Source organism: Sparassis crispa (assembly GCF_003851025.1).
Source record: "Sparassis crispa DNA, contig_000001F, whole genome shotgun sequence".
In the NCBI taxonomy this organism is placed as follows: Eukaryota; Fungi; Basidiomycota; class Agaricomycetes; order Polyporales; family Sparassidaceae; genus Sparassis; species Sparassis crispa.
The window spans coordinates 1,974,528-1,993,213 of NW_020939748.1; the positions used below are offsets into that span (position 1 = coordinate 1,974,528).

The following is an 18,686-nucleotide window of genomic DNA, read 5'->3' on the forward strand; positions in this document are numbered from 1 at the left end:
TTCACGTACATACTTGATCACATTCATCAAATAGTCGTGTGCCATATTATTATGTAAGACTGAGAACGAGTGTTGGGCGATATGATACATATATAATGAAATGACCAGGTATGCATTGCGTGCGGTGCTTCGGCCCTCTGCTAGCTCATGAACCCCTTCCCTGGAAGTTATAACTCACCTGAGCACAGCGGGGCGGCGAGGGGGGGTGCTCGATCTTCTGGCGCTTGTGAGGGTTCTCGTCTTCATCTTCGTCTTCATCCTCATCCTCGTCCTCAAATGACAGATCCTCGTTCTCGCTCGCCTTCGATTGAAGGTTCGGAAAGGCAGGCTCCCTGCATACCCTGCGGGCCTCACACGCGAGCATCTCGTAGAGAAAGAGTACCTTGTGTTGCGTATGCATTGGGTCGCCGTCGTCCGTGTCCTTGGCTACAAGCGCGTGAGGGTCAGTGGAAACGTCACCCACATCTGAGGGGAGCGGTTTGGATTTGCGGAGGATGCCCCTTCGCGGGTAGACACGAGAATGAATGGCGGGGGGGCTGGGGGAGCGCGACATAGGCAACAGAGGTGTAGGGGGGTGGGATACAGGCGGCAGGACCGTGCACGAGCCGGAGGGTGCATTCTGCTTGCGTTTGCGTTTGCGTTTGCGCGCGTTCTTCTCGTGTTCGTCCCAGGCCGCCTTACGAGAGGCCCAGAGGATGGAGACAACAAAGCTCCTGCCTATGTTGGGTGACAGGCCCTCTACGCCCATCTCTGCATCTTCAGTTTGTTCCTTGGTTCCCTCTGTGTCTCCCTCGAACACAGGGAACGTATAGCGGGTAGGTGCGCTGTGATCCAGGGCCATCAAGAATGCTTGGTCTGCGGAAGCGTTCGTTGGGCCACGGTCCTCTGGCTCTGGCGTTTGTTCTCGGTGATTGGCAGAGAATGCTCGGGATATTGATCCATAGATGTCGTTGGCATCATCCATGACTTCGTCGTCATCATCCATGACTTCGTGGTCATCATTCATGACTTCGCCGTCATCATCTATGACTTCATGGTCATCGTCATCTATCTCATTGTCGGCCACCTCCAAACTCGGTCGGGATGAAGAGCACAAGCCACCATCGCCGTTTTCTTTGACACCATGTGGCGAGAGAGACACCTGAGAGGAAAAGGTGGTGTTAAGCATGTTCTCAAAATCAAAATCATCATCATAGGTGTGGTCACTGTCGTGGCCATGATCGTCGTCAGTGGAAAAGGTGAGTGAGCGTGAAAGTGGGCTGGGCCCCGGCGGAGGACGACGACGGCGGCGAGGACTGCAGGCAGTCCCACGCATATAAGGGAACATAAAAGGGTTAATACAGACAGTAGGCGTGGTGACGAGAGGTGAAGAGATGCGACATGTGTGTTAAGTGTGGAACTCGCTTTTAAATACATAAGTTAAAGAGGACAATGCCACTGGCTTCGGCGCTTCAACCTATCTGCATTGGTCACGTGGTGGTCATGAAGGAAGTATAACGAATTTCTCGTGACGCACGCGGCTACACCGCCATACCAAGGACCGACCAAAATTGGTCCAGGATTGGTCCAAGACCAATCCGACCAATCTGAACCCTAACCCCAAATTGACCGACCAAAACGATCTCACCTGACCTCCCGACATACAGGCTCTTCGAAAAGATCCTCTCATTTGTTCTGCATGTTTACATATTTAGACTCCAAAAAGTATATTACAAACTAGTGTTACATAGGAGTACAAGCTGCTCAAGCCAGTAGAGCAGAAAGGGAAGAATTCATAACAAAACACTGGCAGGGCAAGCATGAGAGTGCCCAGCAAACTGCACCAAAGGGGCAGGAGCAAGAGTGATAGTGACAGGGGAGGACTCGGAGGCTGCTGAGGCAGCGCATGTTGACCAAAATGGAACAGCATGCCCCCGCTGCCATGGCAGTGGTGCACCCATCAACAATGAGAGGATGGTCAGTGGGAGCACATGCTGTGAACAACAGGACATCAGCGGTATGCTGACAAGTGGATGGAAATAGAATGAAAGATGGGACGGTCCGTACCTAAGGCCCTGGTCAACACCAGATGGTGAGGAATAATATTACAGCAAAGTGAACTCCGAGCAGCATAGTGCATGCACATTATGCTGCCCGCTCGTCCATCTTGCTGCAATATTAGAAGAGAAGAGTGCTTACCAATTACATCCCCTGTACGAGGGCTTGCCTGAGGTTGAGGGCCGCGTACATGTACGTACAATGTTCGCACTCGAGAATGCTTCCTCGCCGCCTGTGGCGGCGCGCCCGAACGTTGAAGGTGTGAGCTATTAGCCGAGTCCGCATATGGTTGACATGACACTTGAGGTGCATCTTTCATAGTGTGTTGACCGATATTGAGGTTGCGGAAATAGAATGAGCGAGATACAGTCTCGCCGACGCGCGCGTCGGCGAGAAATTCCTTGGTACCATTTTGGCGCTTCGCGCCAAAATCCTTGGATGGTCCCCGGCCCGCCGGCCGCGGGGAAAATCCTTGGAATGACCAATTTGCCACGCACGCGTCAGGTCTCAAAAACATACAAGATTCGTAGACCAAGAGGATGCAAATGCACAATCTGAACAGCGATATTGGTAAGTGCCTGTTTCCTCAGTCACTGCGTTTTAGCCGTTCTAGGGGTGTTGCTACGAATAGGTTACATAGATAGAATACATAGGTAGATAGGTAGCAGAAATCGCAATGTAAAGTTAGGCAGAGTAGCACAGATAACTGATGCTAGCTTATCCCCGTGGCCAGTGCGCATGCTACGTTACGAATCTTGAGGTGGGAGATGCGAGCTACCCAATGTAAGACCTGTGGCAAATACACTCTAATGACCAATTTTCCTTGGTCCAATGTCGATTGCTCCTTGTACGACGGTCATTGGCGTGCATGCATCGCAGGTGAAAATGTTGGACGTTGAACATCTCAAGCCTCAGGACCAACAGCAACGCTCCAAAATGTACACGAGTGAGAATCATCCTATCGAGAGGGGAACTGCGAGGACATGCGAAATCCTAAAGACGTATACGCGTATGTATCATACAGCCTTGGCGAAACCAACAGCGTCGTTACCGAGGTCATATACCGTGTAGTAGCGGCGAAGAAAAACATCCCCTGATTGCATGTCAGCTAGGATTGCACCGGAAGTAAAATCACGACTCACCGACAATCCAAAGTTTTGCGCCTCCAGGCATGTTGATATCCATACCAGTGAAGGCGGACATGCAAGTCCCCTGCACCTCCAGAATGTAATCCGTGCCCTTCAACGGGTAAGCCTTGCCATTGAACGTGAGAGTGAGATCCGGTAGGTCTGGTACTTTGGCACAGTCGACTGTGTATTGACCATTCCATGACTTCTGTGCTCCAATCTGCGTGTTCAACATTTCAGCAATGTCGCTGGGGAGAGCAATCAGGGAAGTGCCTGTGACATATGACGGTCAGATGTATCTCGAGGGTGGGTGCTGACGACTACCGACCAGTGTCAATCGCAGCACCGGTATTCTCCAACTCGAGCTCATCATCTCCTAGAGCAACCTTCTCCAACTCGACTTCCCAATATGCCTTGCGGCGAATGGGGACGTAATCGATATCACCCGTGTACGCGGTGTCGTCGACACCACCAAAGATAGCTTCGCCGCCGTCCTCCTCAGACGAGCCGAGACGGAATGAGAAGACTGGGCTTTCCAAGAGACCCTGATTGACCATGCTATAGAAAGGCGGTGTGATATGGTTTACTGAGATGGTATCATAGCCGAGGCCAAGGATACCGTCGAACCTGAAAAAAAGGTCACTGGAAGTCCAGTAGAACAACATCAAGTACTCACTTGCCGAAAGCGAAGGCAAGTCCAGGTTCCTTGGTGGCTTCAGCGAAGTCCTGGCCCTTGATTGTGAGATCCCCTATATTGAGCTTGTCCTGAGACACGAAGCCTTCCATCGAACCGGAGCCGTACTGGATAGAAAACTCGGAGCCATTCGCCTCGTAGGTGGAGGATGCAGAAGAGTCATACTTGGTATGAAGGAAACAGGCAATTGAGGTACACTTGGTGCTTGGCACCCAAAGATTGCTGGATCTAGAGAAAGCTATCAGTACCCAATGTCTATCTTGGGTAGAGCAGCATTACCCAGTATCCAGGATGACCTTGAACTATTGCAATTCGTCAATGGCAGAAAGCGAGACTTGTGACGAATACACATACGAGCTGAGGAGGGCTACCCAACTCAATTTCCGCAAAGTACTGAGCGTTCATAAAGTCTACGGTGACGGGCTTAGCCCTCGTTGGCAGTGCGTAGACGATACTTACTACTGAGCGGCACACCATGACCGCCTTTGCCCAGAAGCTCCTCCTGCGTCCAGTATAGGTTCTCTCCGCCGAGAAGAGCGGGACGGCTCAGACGAACATTACGTCCAACACCGCCAGCACCCATGAGGGGAACCTGAGAATAGCCGCCATACTTTTCAGCGAGATAGGCGCTCTCGAGTGCTGGATTGCTAGCTGCAGGGGGCAGCTTCTGCAGCTTGAGCCTGTGGACCCCATCGGCCGCAGCGACGAAGGGTAAGAGGAGGAGGAATGCGACGCTGACGAACATAGTGGTGAAGAGGCAGGAGACGTGAGGTTTGGGGCTGGGGTGACGTTGGCTCAGTCGCAGCCGTGGGAAGACTGCGTCGGCAAGCGGGCTGTAGCCAGGAAAGGAATTGTGGGGTTGGCTCAGGCCTTGACAAGTCCTCGACCACATGTCTGCCATACAGAAGAGCCAAAATTCGTCAGAAATTGACGCATCCAGTCTGAATAATATTGAACGTCTTTTATTGTCGCAAGCGGTATACCAGTGGGGCTCTGAAGCATGGCCAGACGTGTCCAACCTACTCATGGAGCATCCTATGATCTCTCACCCGAAGGGTTTCTTCTCCCCACAGGTGAGTTTGTGCTAATTTGTGCTTGCCAAAGTTGTCCCATTCTAGCAGCGTCTTCTGTAGTTATGTCAGGCTATCTTCTTGCAACTGATGGAAGAAGCTGGTTTGGAGTGGTGCGTTCGCATGCAAGATATTTTCGCACCCTGTCTCACTCTATGCAAGCCCCGACGCAACAGCTGTTCCTCGGGGTAGGTCTACCGTCTTATTTATTTGAAACTACATGCTGAACTACCGCCCAGCACCTGTCCTGCGTAAATTAGCGCAGCGCCATTACGCCGTGCGCTTAACGGAACTTCGAGAACTCATTGCAGCCGAGGAAGTCAAATTCAAGTAAGCAGGAGAGATAACCTGACAGCTACTGATATATCCATCTCAATATTTGAAGGGCTCTCGTCTCGGAGATCGACGGGCTTCGTGATGGCCAGCCGGACAGCAAGTCTCGTCCAAGAGAAGCTGAAGTTCTGGAAGAAGTAGAACATAACCAAGTCGAAGATTCTCAGCCGCTTGCACCTCAAGACGAAGCGCCTGCACGCGAAAGCGCGTCTGCCGTGACCTCCGAAGAACACGAAGTGGTGATGAGCATCCACAGTCCTGTACCATCGATTCCGGTTAGTTCGATTCGAGCAGCAAGTGATGTTATACTCAACGCGTTTCAGGTTACAGAGTCCAGTATCTCCTGCGATGTTCCGAAAGTTGAATCCTCACCTGGTGGAAATGCCAGTTTGCCACTCGCCGAACCTCTTACCGAAGCTCCTTCAGAGACGGAGGCGAAGGACATGTTGGTACGGTATATACGGTTTACTTTGAACGTCTCTCATCATTCGATATGCAGACGCCACCTGCGGGTCCCGCCGAAGGAACAATGGATACCTCAGCGGACGCTGGAAATGAGACAGAAGCTGTACCAACAACCGCAACGAAAGAATCTCTTCCCGAGACCGCGGACGAGGGCACAGAGCCAGCTAATGTGAATGATGTAGGCTCAAGTCCAGAAGAACACGCTGTGGAAGAGAGTGTGCCATCTCCTCCCGCAGAACCTCCTCTACTTGTTCCAACAGAAGTTTCCACCGCGGAACAACCAAGCCGTCTTACTCCGTTACAGGAGATGACTGTAGTGAAGAACGAAGTTGAAACACAGCCCGTAGCCGAAAGTAGTGCCAGTCATACTGAAGGCGAGTATTAACCCCCGGTCCTTGCGGAGAATGCGCCTAAAATTGTAATCATAGGCAAACGTAAAGCCTCGGAAGTTGGAAATGTGCTGTCCGAGTCCCAGCGGGAGAAGAAACGTGCTCGGGAGGATTCCGAACCTTTCGACGACGAAGACTCTGGTAAGACGACCGTTTACTTTCATTTGTCCATCACTTTATCGTCTCGTAGGGCCAAGCACCCGCGTGCGCCGTCGTGACCGTCAAGTCACAGCAGAGAGCCATACCACTTCAAAACGATTCCAAAATGTCATCGGAATGCTGCATGCACAGATATCTCAGCATCGATATGGCAATATTTTCCACAACCCGATCAAAAAGTCTGAAGCACCAGACTATCACGACATTGTCAAGAGGCCGATGGACTTAAAGACTATTAAGTCTAGGATTAAGGACGGATTGATCTCAACTTCTTTGGAGTTCCAGCGAGACGTCTATCTCATGTTCGCTAACGCTATCATGTATAATCGGCCAGGATCAGAGATCGTGAATATGACTGAAGAGGCCAGTCATTTTAACAAATGCTGTGTGCGTTTTCGTCACTTACTGGTGTCTAGATGATGGCCGCAAGCGAGATAAATATTAACACCTTCAGGCAGACCGAAGGGTTTCATCGGATGTAGTCTAATAGCACGTATTCCAGATTGTACATTACATCAAGATGGATACAACACATTTCTTCACAACATCATGCACCTCACGTCGCGGCGAACTCAGAACCAAGGAACGTAATTATCCTGCATTACCGCCAACTTTGCTGGGTTCGTAGCGTCCGCAATCATCTTCATCACCGTCTGTAATACTGTATGCATCGAGGCACTTGGGCCAGTTGGGACGCCCTTAGTCGCTTTGAATGAGTGATTTCATCACCGAGATGATCTGCAACGCACCTCGTCTCGCTCAGCCCTGCAGGCCATTGCCTCAGCTCGTTTGACGACGACTCCGATGTTGCTTGTTACATTATCCCGGAATGAGAGGTCAGTTGTCCACGGTTTCCCGTGCGAATGCATCCAGGTCATCACTTCATCTCGAGTGAAAAGGTATAGTTGTTGTTCCAGATCATACTACGACCTTTTAGATACTGCGTATGGCGACAAAAGTAAAGAACACTTACTTCGGGTTCTGTCAAGCAGCGACCTATGGCCATGATACCAGACGCTAAGACGCCATCGCCTAATATAGGTTTGATGAAGTGCTGCATATTAGGTGTGTAGCGGAATGGAACGGTCTCGCCGGATGCAAAGAAGGGTCCGTGGCTCGTGATGCCTGTGGAAATTTCAATTACGATCCGGTGGAGGAGATGATGTTTCTTCACCTGGAAGAAGCTCACTCATAGCCATCTGACCCGTCGTTCGGGATAGATGGAAGCGAGTTGGGGTCCGACTAGTCAAACACAAGACGTAGGTCATGAAACTTGTCGCACAGAGTTGCAGCGTAAATTGTTTCCTCATCCGCCACAATTCGCCAGGCCCGTCCATAGTGCGGATCATGTACTGCGACATGCATGAGAGTCAACCATAGGGACACAACAGCGACGACTTACTCGAGTTAGAATATCTTCCGGTGCGACCTTCTTTGTCACCTCGTCCAGCAAACCCATTTTGAGTGTGTGGTACTCGGATTGACTGGGCTGCAGACATCCTCAGGGTGACGTATATCAACGGTGCCTATGTCATACACTCACCAACTTGCCATGTCTCTGCTTGTATTCACGCAAAGTCACCTTCATTCGTTCTCCCACCACCAACGACGGATCTTCTGGCGCAATCCCACTGTCCTCGCAGTGCTGGTCGTAGATATCTGCGAGGGTGATATATGACGCGTCATTTTGCATCAAGCGAACGTTAGGACCACAAGACACAGCGGCTGGAAGATGGAACTGCAAATTGCGTTTTCGCCCCTCCTTCTTGCGGTAGAGAACACTGGAGAAACCACGACAAAGTTAGTTTGGTTTAAACTCTGCAAGATGCACTCACGCATTGAAGGTACGGAACAATTGCATCACCCTCTCTTCACGACGACAGTGTCTACCAGAGGGAAGTTGGATGGCGAATGATGTCTTCGAATGGTCATTTCCATGTATTGTGATTCGCCGCCAATAATATCCGTGAGTGTGACAATTTTCAAACTTGGGTCCGAATTTCTGAATTCTGACGAAATTCTGGTTGTTATCTTTGTCCTGTGGGAGGGTGAGCTGAGTATTATCGATGAAAGCGCAATACAATTCACCTCAGTATATTGCCCAGGCACTTCGATTTCATCGAACTTGCTATACTGGAATTCAGTCAGATAATGACTGAGAAGATCCAACGATTGCTCCCGAGGCCGTGAATTGAGATAGCGCTCGTATCGGTCTCGCCATTGTTGCAGCTTTCGGATATAATCATATAGAGACATCTTGTTCTTCAAGAAATCCTCTTCATAATCTCTCTGATGACGTTTTCGTGGGCTAAGTATTAGAACATGAGAACAATGACGTACCCGTGGGCTGCCTGACAAACTTCCTGCGTATCGAGGTAGATACTTAATGATCTGCTCCGGTAATTGACCATTATCGTCTTCTCTGGACGCGCGGAACATATATTGCTTCGATCCATGGTGATTAGAGCGGTTGACAAATACCCGAGAAATTGCTCACTTGCAATGCATCCTGTAGCAACATTGATACCAGGCGATAAATTTCCTCTTCTTGAGTACCTTTGAATCTCATGATGATATGCTCAACCAATGTCTCCAGGCTGAGGATCAACAAAGGAAACGCTGTCTTGAGAATTTGAACGACCTCTTCGACGCATTCCCAAGACGCTCGCCCAGGATGGGGGAACGTAGGGTCAGCCGTACTGCGAGCCTCGGAAGAAACTACACGTCTGGAATCAATCGGACGAGCCACGTTTTGGCTAGTCTCAGAGGGGTTGCGTAACGTGCCAGGAGAAGCATGCAATTGAGAAGCATCATCGCCAGCCATGAAAGGCTTCACAACGTCAGAACCACCGTCCATCGCAGAATCCTGCATTGCTTGGTCAGATTGGGCGCGCTTATGCGAGTCTAGGGAAACGGATGTCGACGTAGGGACTTGAGAATGATCGACATTGGCGGATCGCTGCGCTGCTGCTGCCGCCTGCCGTTTGACAAATGCCATGTCCTCCCTAGTGGTACGCAAATGAAAGAATAGTGCCTGTAGAATGCTCGTAAGCAAGTTCTCCAATCAAGGAACGATAACGCACCTGCGGATAAAGCTTCGCTAAATTGAGAAGGATATAGCGAGCTTGCTTTATTTCTCGATGAGATATGGAAAGACACAACTGCGGTATGAGCGTTATCCAATACCAGAATGCAGCGTCTCCTTTGTATGTGTCGAATGCACGCGAAATTGTGAGGGTACCGTCGTCCACGCTTAACAGCCACAACACACGAGCAAGGAGGGGGCGGCTTTTTCGACTCTTGTATTGCCCGGCGGCCTGGAGATAGCAGCTGACGGCGTTGGCTGCATACGACATATCACTAGGAAGATCTTTGAACATGCGGTCATTGAATTTCCCCCAAGCAGCCCATGCCTTAGCCTGCAACATGTCCAGTTGCACTGCTTGACCAAATGCCTGGTTGGCTTCTTCATTGCGGCCGAATTTCGCATGAAACATTCCTTTCAAAGTGTAGAACTCGGCCTTCTGAGTAGTGGAGAAGTACATCAAGTTGGTATTATTGATCACTTCCAGACCGGCTTGAAGATCTCCTGGTTTCTGGTAGTGGCAACGAGCCTGTTCTCTGAGCTTCAGGAAAGCCTCCGATATCTCTATGTTGGGGAGGGTGTATATTCTGTTGAGAGAATTGAAACACACGTCAAGAAGCTCATGCTTGCGAGCAACATGAGCAAATCTGTTGATAATCCAAGCTGTCTCGTGATATCCGCGGTAGCCGAACGTGTTGGTGCTACCCGCCGCTGTCCCACCTGTTTGGTTAGAAGAAGTGATGAGAGGAATGTAGGCTTTGTTAATAGCATTGAACACATTTTGCCGCCATGCCACGAGGTCGCTCCAGATGCTGATATCGTCGCAGATATTTGGCAAGCGCTCACGCCAGGCTTGAAGTACCATCTTCAAATCGGAAGATTTCTTTTCAAGATTCTGTGCGTTCGTAGTAGAAAGTGAGCCAAATATCTGCACAGCCTCTTGAAGCTCGACAAATTGCTGAAAATGCTGTAACAGAGGGATATGCGCAGCCGAAAGTTGGGGAGGAAGACTGATCCACTTTCGCAGAGATAATTGCATTGCATCCTCGAGTAATTTTGTAAAGTCTTGATTCCTGTCCAGAGCACCGGGGGATTTTAACAGCGAGACGAAGGCTTCAAACACCCGACGACGAGGAGTCGCAACGTCCGGTAACATGCTAATTTGACCCTCTAGGGTATCGCGATTCTCCGCCCAATCTTTGATTCGCCAGGCGCTCTCGAGCATCAGTTCATGGTTATTTTCTCCTCTGGCAACTTCGTAGAGAGTATCCCATTGCTGCAGTTTTTCTGCAGCCAGCATCCAGTGATCTTCCCAGAGACAGAATTCTATCTCTGAGTATGGCAGATTACCGGTCCGTGTCTTGTTCTGAGCAATTTCGTACATGTTTGCAGCTTGTTCCCACATACCACATTGTTCAAACGTGATCGCCACCTCCGTTTCTTTGAACAGTGCGTGACGGCGCCAAAGTCCGTAGAATATATCGTCTTCAGCCAGCTCAGCGTAGATCTCGGCGAGAGAATCGTAGACAGTGTCTCGGACAACACTCTCGTCCTCCCGGACACGGGTAAGAGATGACTCCAGGAATTCGGCAGCAACATGCCACGCCCCAAATGTCTTTGCAAGGTATTTCACCAGATGAGGAGGGAGAGTCATAGGAGGCGAGCATGCGTGAATGCCAGTGAGGAGAGTCTGTATGACATTGGGCCGCAACTCCGACTGCTTGACATGGTACTCTTTGCTGAGCAACGTGATCATATGATGCGTTAAGTCAACTTGTTCCCGTCTAGAAAGACAAGCCCAGGCTGCAGGAAAAACGGACACCCAGGTCTCGTGAGCCGCTTGAGGATCGAGAAATGCCAGGCGCTGCATAGGGCGAATCAAGGACGAAGCTCGACCCAACGTGAAAGGTGGAGTCAAGGTAGCAGCATCCAAAGATCCCTTCCGGTCAAGTATGATAGAGATGTCCGTATCAACAGTACCAAGGAGGAGATGCAATGCCAAGAATATCCAATTGTGGTCAGCCAGGGCCTCCCAACTTTGCACACCAATGACATAGGTTAATCGGTTGAAGAGCGAACGTGGAACACTCATGTCCAGGAGATCTATGAAGCGCTCCCGTATATTGACATCTGGTGCGCGGCAGCCAAGCAAAAAGGGTTGTTCCAGTCGAGTTGTGAGATCGCTGCGACGCAGACCGGAATCGGTGTAGATGTCGTATATGAGTTCCAGGTAAGCATTGAATAGAGCTTCTCCGCGCTCTCCGCGCATTTCGAAGGCAGCCATCTTCTGTAACAAGCTGGCTTTTTCCTTCATCGTAGGGTATGGATCCCGTTTGTTCATCGCCCATTCACGTGCGATGTCCAACATGAAAGCGCAAAGTCCTCCACTTTTGGACTTCTCGACAAGGAAAACCATTTGGTTCAGAAGGTGCTTCCTCTGATCGCCAAGGTAAACCACTGCATTGCGACAGATGTGCAGTATGGCTTCGAGTAAGCGAACGTTCAAGTCGAACCCGTTCGTAGATGGTGCTGACGCAACGTGATCCTTCGTAAGCTTGTACAACAGCTTCATCAAGGGTCCGCTGAACGGTTCTATACGTTCAGGGGTGACTTGTACGACCGACTTCAGCATAAGAAGAACACCACGCAGTATCGACACAGCGTTACCCCTTAAATTCTCTGCATTTCGCAGATTGTCGCCTATCACCGTGTAAATGAAGCTGTGAAAGTCGGAAACGTCGGTCTGATGATCGTCTTCCTCCTTTGGTAAAGGGAAAATACGTATCAAATGGTCGAAAACAAGATGCAGTGAGTCCTGGAGACTGTGGTCCTCGCTTGTCATGCCCTTTCTGACCAATTTCGTGAGGATCTCCGCATTTTCGCTATACCAAGTGTTGTCTTTTTCTGAGGAAACGACTTGCAGGACTTTGGCGGCGAAGATGGCTTGGTTCAGCGCTACTTCACCGTTCAGGTCATTCTACTCAGATGCCTTAATCACTAAGGGGTTACGCGAGTAACTCACTGGACTCACCTGTTCAAGGGCGCGGGAGAAATAGTGCAGTTTAACCGTGACATCACTCCAACCTGTCGGACCCACAACTAGTCGAAGCAAAGCAAGAGCTCGCGATACGACGTTGTTCCTCGCTTGCATATCCTGCGGCCCCGTGGCGAGGCGGACGAGATAGCTGACCATAGTCTCCCGAAACGCTAGGGGTGTAACCCATGCAGTTGCAGTTGTATCACCATCTCCTGCAGTATCTTCCATAGCTTTTGAAGAAGTCGCCTGGAGCTCCCAATCGAAAATCACTTGCAGGATGTCGATCGACAAGAGCCGTGAATCAAGCGTGGAAGTGTTCGACAAGCCGAGCTTGGTCAAGTAGTTGACAATATGGGGTATGAAAAGCGCGCGAACTGGATAGAACAGTGATGCTTGACGGACAATCAACTGGTATATAAGACCAATTTGAGAGGCTCCGCTTCCTTCCTCTGCCAAAAGTCGTCTCGTTGTCTTCGCCCATTGAGGATATCCAACTTCATTAGTCTGAGCACGAGGAAGGACTGAAGCTAGGATATCGAGGGCTTGACGAACAAGCGTCTTCCCTTCATTATGCGGTGGCCTCAACAAGCCTGTCCATACGCGCAGAAGAAACTTCTGGGGACCGTCAAAAGCCTCGAAGAAGCGAGCTGCAAGGAGGTACGCAGTCTGCTTTACGAGGGGATCTTCGCTAGTGATGTAATGCCATGCACACTTGATAATATCCTTCTTCACCTCCTGAAGAAAGTCGGGGTACCGGTGAACCATGACTGTCGTCAGATGCAGCAACTCAATCTTGAATGTGTCATCGGCTCCAGAAAATGTGACATCATCGATCAATGGCTTCCAGATGCGACTGTGAATTCTCTGAACCATGTCATTATCCAACAGGCCTAACTTTGAAGGTGTTTGAACGGAATGAACCAACAGCGTGGGTGTCACAACGTATTGCAAAAGATGTGTCTTGTGAGACCATGGGACGGACTGGTCATCGAACCAAACGAAGAATCGCCACAGGACATTCCGGCGGAAGGTAAGGGAGCTGCTGAAAGCGACGTGGCTATAGAAAAATTGTGACATATGTATCATGTCCAATGCATGTTCGCGAGAGAACACAGCTATCATGTCGAACAGCAGATCGATCCGAGCGGTGCTGCGCAATGCTCTCTGGAAGATGGACAACATCAAGGTATATCTCTGATCGACATCTCCAAGATATTCGGTGGATTGATCCAACGGGGTTGGTTCTACTTTCCACAAAGCGAGGATGGCGTCCACGGCATGGCAATTCGTCACTAACCAATCAGGAACAAGATCGGCCAGATCGGAGCACAACAATAATCCCGGCAAGATGAGGCTAGGGTTTCTGCTTTCGAAGCAACTGGCCACAATAGTGGACGTACGCAACGTCAACTCGCGTAGCAGGTTCGACGCCAGTTTAGCTTGTAAGATACTCCTCAGAGTGCGGACGTGTCTTGGTAATTGAAGATTGCGCATGAAGAAGTCGACGGCCTCTACAGGATAGCGATCGAGATACTTTGCCAGTGGCTCAGAAAACGGGCTTTGCCCTGAGAAGTGCATGGCCGCCTCCGTTTGCACAATAGCATTGACGAGGTTCTCCAGAAAGACATTTGCGGCGGAAGGTAGGAGGTGGAATATGTTAGCCAAACGAACGAGCTTCGTGATGCCCTCATTCTCTAGTAATGGCTGTCGCGACGAAGCTTGCAGCATCTGAGGATCGGCAACGATACGGAAGTGATCGAGCAATTTGTAACCTATCTCCACCTTGAAGTAGTTGGTCAGGAGCTCAAGTAGACGTGCGAGCCCTTCCAAACCGGGAATGGAGAGTCGCTTAGGATCCGCAAGATTCATCAAAATCGGTCGCAGTCCAGTTTGCAGCAGTTCTTTTGGCAACCTGCTTTGGTGTGTCAGAACCATCCGAAGACCTTCGTGTGCGACGTCCTTTACTTCCGGTACAGGTGAGTAGAGGGATTTGAAGTAGACACTTGTAACTCTATAACATGCATATTAGCGGGTAAGGACGTTGATTCCTCACACTCACCTCTGCCGTGTTTGATGCTGTTTCGAGAAAAAATCAGTGAGAGGCATAGATGCTGTTAGCAACTTGATGCACGCCACGCGGAGTTTGATAATTTCGAGGCTACCTTGCCGGGGGTTGCCTCGTCCAAGAAGAGCCATGTCATCCGCATCGGCCAATGCAAGGGTCTCATGGAGGAGTCGCAAGAGCTCGTCATTAAGCTCCGGGAGGGGAGGATCAAGACTTATGCAGTAGCGCACAGCCTCAATCATTCCGATTTGGATGGGAAATGGCAGAGCTCGTAACGGCTTAGTGTATATGGCCGTGAGCATTCGATCCCGATGAGGTAAAAGTAGTTCTGCTGGCGTCCTGCCACTAAGCTCCGCGAGCAAGTCAATACATTGTTGAGCAGTTCTTCGCACGATGGCATTGGAAGTGGAGAGTTCTCCGAAAAATAGTGATGTCAGTGCGGCGAGCTTGTTCCGTCCAGGTGCTCCCTCTTCGCCCTCCAGTACTCGCAGGTCGTCACCTCCAACTCGCAAGACACGGATCAAGACATCGACAACTTCATCTACGTCGCGCGGAAGATCGTAAGGCATATCCTTCAAGACATGAAGCAGTGTCCTGATCAAATCAAGTTCGCGATCTTTTATCCATTTCATCCCCAAGTCGGGCATGTGGGTCATGATCCTGATACCACCACAACCGGCACTTCGGTGCACCCACGAATCCTCGAGGCAAAGAGAGCTGAAGCGACTGGCAATGTGGTAGAGGGTGGGGATTACGTCCTGGGATGATATCCCTTGAGAATTCGCCATGGCTACAAGGTCATGTATCAAAGTCGATACAAGTTGTTGCGCCTTCAATGCTTCGTCAGGATTTTCTCGTGCAAGGCCATGAGGCAATGCATTGAGGTAACAGGCAAGAAGAAGACTCGGGTACCTTCGTTCTTTCGGTGTAGTCGTGCGGATGTCCGCGTTAAAAACGAAGTGCGACAATTCCCGAATGTTATTCTCTGCTTTGTCTTGTAGCTCGGGGAGGTGAATGGCATCAAACAGCCCTTCGAGACATCGTATGAAGACGGTTTCTTTGTCACGACCTCGGATGCCCTGGAATCGAGTTAGATGTAACGTTTCAGGACTGTAATAAGGATTGAATACCTCGTGAAGTAGCAGCGTCAAACAGGCTTCCACATAGCCGTATGCATGATTACGATACGGCGACAACGTGTTCCCAGGCGTTAGAGCGGAAACAGCCAAGACCGACATGGGACCTAGCTCGATGCTTCCTGCCATTCCTCCGAATGAGAAACGAGCCCTCGTCGGGTCAGAAAAATGGTGCCATTGCAATGCAGGCTCCTTGTCCAGAAGTCGTCGGTTTCGACCTCCCAATTTTCCCAAGATACGAATGGTAGTGTGTGCGTGATGATGATTGGCAGGAACGGGTTTCAGATGGCTGTGGAGGGCTTCCATCAACTCTCTGAGAACGGCGTTGAGGGTCGGATCAAGGAAATCGGGCGTGAGGTTGTCAATGCACAGCTCCAATGTGCGGAGGCCCTGCGAAACTAACTCCGGATTCCCTCGTAGAGCTAAGACCAGCGGCTGCATCAAGTAATTGAGGTAAGGCAATAAATGAGTCAACCGGAGAGGAACAGTAAGACACAATTCCACGACTAGATCCCGGCTAGCTCCGTGGGAGGCGAGCAACTGACGATGAAGACATTGCAGCATTTCAGGAAGAAGCGGCAAAACTTCCTTGTAGAGCAACTCAAATCTTCCACCGCCACCTCCTATAGCGCGAAAGAGTCCCCTCAAGAGATGGAAATAATTGACCGGGTTGGTCGCCTTTGCTGCTAAGGGGAAGCAGTCCATGATGAGCTTCCCAAGGTGAGAAGCGAGGATGGGTTCATTCAACGACGGGAACAAGGTCACCGCACCAAACGCCATCTTGAACATCTTGATAGCAATCGCGGCAGTGTGAGCGTCATATTCTCCTAGCAGGGGAAGTCGGTCGAGAAGAAACTTCAGAACGATGGCGACTAGAGTCGGGGAAAGAACTTCTCGAGTGAAGAGGACTTGAGCAAGGTGCATCAGCATAGGACGCTTCTTCACACTCTCGAAGAAAAACTCTATCTTCTGCGTCCACACTTCCTGTAAAACGTGCAAATTAGCCTCTACCAGGACTGCTCCCAGCCATTCCTGTATTTCATTTGCATCGCGCAGGGGTTCCCCGTCGTAGAACGCGAGACACCGTATGCTGCCAACGAAAAGGCGAGATACAATTTCACCATCCGGCACGGGAGCGTCGCACTTTTTAAGCCCGGTGAATGTGTGTCGAAGCATATGCAGCATGGTACGGAAGACGACTCGATACTCTGCCGGACGTCTATCATCAGTGCAATTCCCCGGTGTTGCGTACATGCCAGACATACCGTGGATGACATCCTCTGGTTTCTCAATAGCATAGATCGCTGCCGATACTGGCCTCGCTTTCTCGATGAAGGTAAAATCGACGAGATCACTTTCTCCCTTCTTGGCCTTCTCTATCTTATCGGTCAATTCGACCCGGACGTCCGCTAAAGACTCAATTTTGTCGACGCTTGCCTCCAATAGGGTAGTTAGTATGCGTCCAGCTCCTTGACGCGAGTCCTTGGTGACGATTACTTCGACGAGATTGAAGATCATCTTGGCCGACAGAATATGAAGGTGGTTCGTCAGAAATGGGTCTTGCAGATGACGTATATAGACTGTGCAAATGCGCGTCAGCTGCGCCGGAGTTAAATCGCCCCGTAGGTGATGAAGAAGATCGGCGAAACAAGCGAAGGCAGTGGATCTGTGTATTGAATAGCGAACATCAATAACAGCCAAAGATGTCCGGGTAAACGACTTGCCTGATAGTTTCTCTACTACCCACTCCGGTGCCCAGGAGTACACGTTCATCGAACAGCTTGTCTATTTGAGAGACCAATGCTCTCCGAGACGGCGTAAGCATCAGATGTCTGAATACCACCATCAAGTCCTAGTTGCACAACACGTTGAGAATTTCGATTGATCCACGCATGTACAATTACTGACCTTGCGTGCAGTGAGAGCCATTGCTGGGCAATCTTGCAGTACGCGTAACGCAGCCAGGATGAGAATTTCTCCTTCAGACATTTCCCCTTCAGACTGATACTGTTCTCCAAGGGCACGCAACACGTATGCTGAATATGAAATAACTTTGATTTCTGCGCTGATGTAATCCGTGTATGTGACTGAATTCTTGATTGTTGGCGCCATCCCCGTCCAGAAATTACCCATCGCTTCGAAATCTTCCCTCGCCCTTTTCTGAGCAGAAGATTCGATAGCAACAAAGTTGAAGCACATAGGTAATGTTGCCTGCAATTTAGGAAGCACCAATGGGCGATGAACTTGCAAGAACGTCACTATTACCATAGCAATCTCTGCAAGGACTTTGAAACTGCGCGTCGCAGGAAGGACTAAATTGGAGTCCATGAGTGGGGAGTCTTCGGATAGCGTTTCGTCGACAAGGCCCTTCATATTCTGTAAGATTTCTTGGAAAATGGCTAGAAACTCGGAAAGCAATTCTTCATTCAGCGCTCTGAATGACCGCACCAAGTCCATTATAGTCTTGCAACAAGTGATGCCATTTTCTTCATTGTCGTGACGCAGGATGTACAACATTCCCTGGAAGATGAGAAGTGCCTGCGGACGAATCACTTCAGTGGAAGGAATACGGTGGAGAGTGTCGAGTAGACAACGACGGAATTGGTATTCCAGGGCATCTTTCTGAAACGACGCTTCTCCTGTCTTGAGGAGTTGCAGGAGCACAGGGATCATGTGAGGGAGAACACGAGAGGATTCAGCATCTCTGACGGTATCGATCATCTCGCGCAGTTCGCATGCGACAGTGAGCTTTGTCTTCAGATCTAGACATACACTGTAAGTGAATAGCTCCGAGATATAGTAGTCGTTCCTTACCTATTGAAGGGTCAGCGACCCGCGCAGCACGCATGTCCAAGTCTGCAGCCGTGGTGAGCGGCGGTGTGCTTTCCATAGCAGGATACTATGACATGTAATTGGTTGGCAGCAAGGGATTTAATTCGAGCAGGACAAGACGTGCCGGTGTGGCGCCAACTACTTCGAAGGCCACCCCGCGGCCGCGCCCGCGCGCTGTTTGGACATCACGTGACCTTCGTGTTTGAACTCCGTGTCGCACAAGGTCGCACAGGCAGAACGCGAACTTGAAGATGCGG

The 18,686-nt window shown here is 50.2% G+C and overlaps 4 protein-coding genes across 4 annotated transcripts; 1 reads left to right on the forward strand and 3 right to left on the reverse strand.

The window, feature by feature from the left end:
* Positions 1-145: 145 nt before the first annotated feature.
* Positions 146-1,168, reverse strand: SCP_0206690 (hypothetical protein; the record flags this gene model as incomplete). The annotated part of the gene is made up of 1 exon (XM_027754581.1): positions 146-1,168. The coding sequence occupies one exon, from the start codon at positions 1,166-1,168 to the stop codon at positions 146-148; it is 1,023 nt and encodes a 340-aa protein (XP_027610382.1).
* Positions 1,169-3,053: 1,885 nt separating this feature from the next.
* On the reverse strand, positions 3,054-4,603 carry SCP_0206700 (Vacuolar aspartic protease; the record flags this gene model as incomplete). Its single annotated transcript, XM_027754582.1, has 7 exons — positions 3,054-3,130; positions 3,180-3,437; positions 3,493-3,791; positions 3,841-4,086; positions 4,138-4,160; positions 4,213-4,268; positions 4,318-4,603. The coding sequence occupies 7 exons, from the start codon at positions 4,601-4,603 to the stop codon at positions 3,054-3,056; spliced, it is 1,245 nt and encodes a 414-aa protein (XP_027610383.1).
* A 280-nt stretch (positions 4,604-4,883) lies between these two features.
* On the forward strand, positions 4,884-6,756 carry SCP_0206710 (Bromodomain-domain-containing protein; the record flags this gene model as incomplete). Its single annotated transcript, XM_027754583.1, has 10 exons — positions 4,884-4,931; positions 4,992-5,041; positions 5,091-5,116; positions 5,168-5,258; positions 5,314-5,536; positions 5,585-5,710; positions 5,761-6,100; positions 6,155-6,256; positions 6,306-6,637; positions 6,691-6,756. 10 exons carry the CDS (start codon positions 4,884-4,886, stop codon positions 6,754-6,756), a joined length of 1,404 nt encoding a protein of 467 aa, XP_027610384.1.
* Positions 6,757-6,846: 90 nt separating this feature from the next.
* On the reverse strand, positions 6,847-18,487 carry SCP_0206720 (Transcription-associated protein; the record flags this gene model as incomplete). The annotated part of the gene is made up of 18 exons (XM_027754584.1): positions 6,847-6,972; positions 7,024-7,197; positions 7,248-7,399; positions 7,449-7,626; positions 7,677-7,763; positions 7,818-8,055; positions 8,110-8,312; positions 8,363-8,563; positions 8,615-8,719; positions 8,772-9,308; positions 9,358-12,336; positions 12,391-14,407; positions 14,456-15,540; positions 15,592-16,805; positions 16,863-17,263; positions 17,322-17,449; positions 17,506-18,359; positions 18,412-18,487. The coding sequence occupies 18 exons, from the start codon at positions 18,485-18,487 to the stop codon at positions 6,847-6,849; spliced, it is 10,755 nt and encodes a 3,584-aa protein (XP_027610385.1).
* Positions 18,488-18,686: the final 199 nt, after the last annotated feature.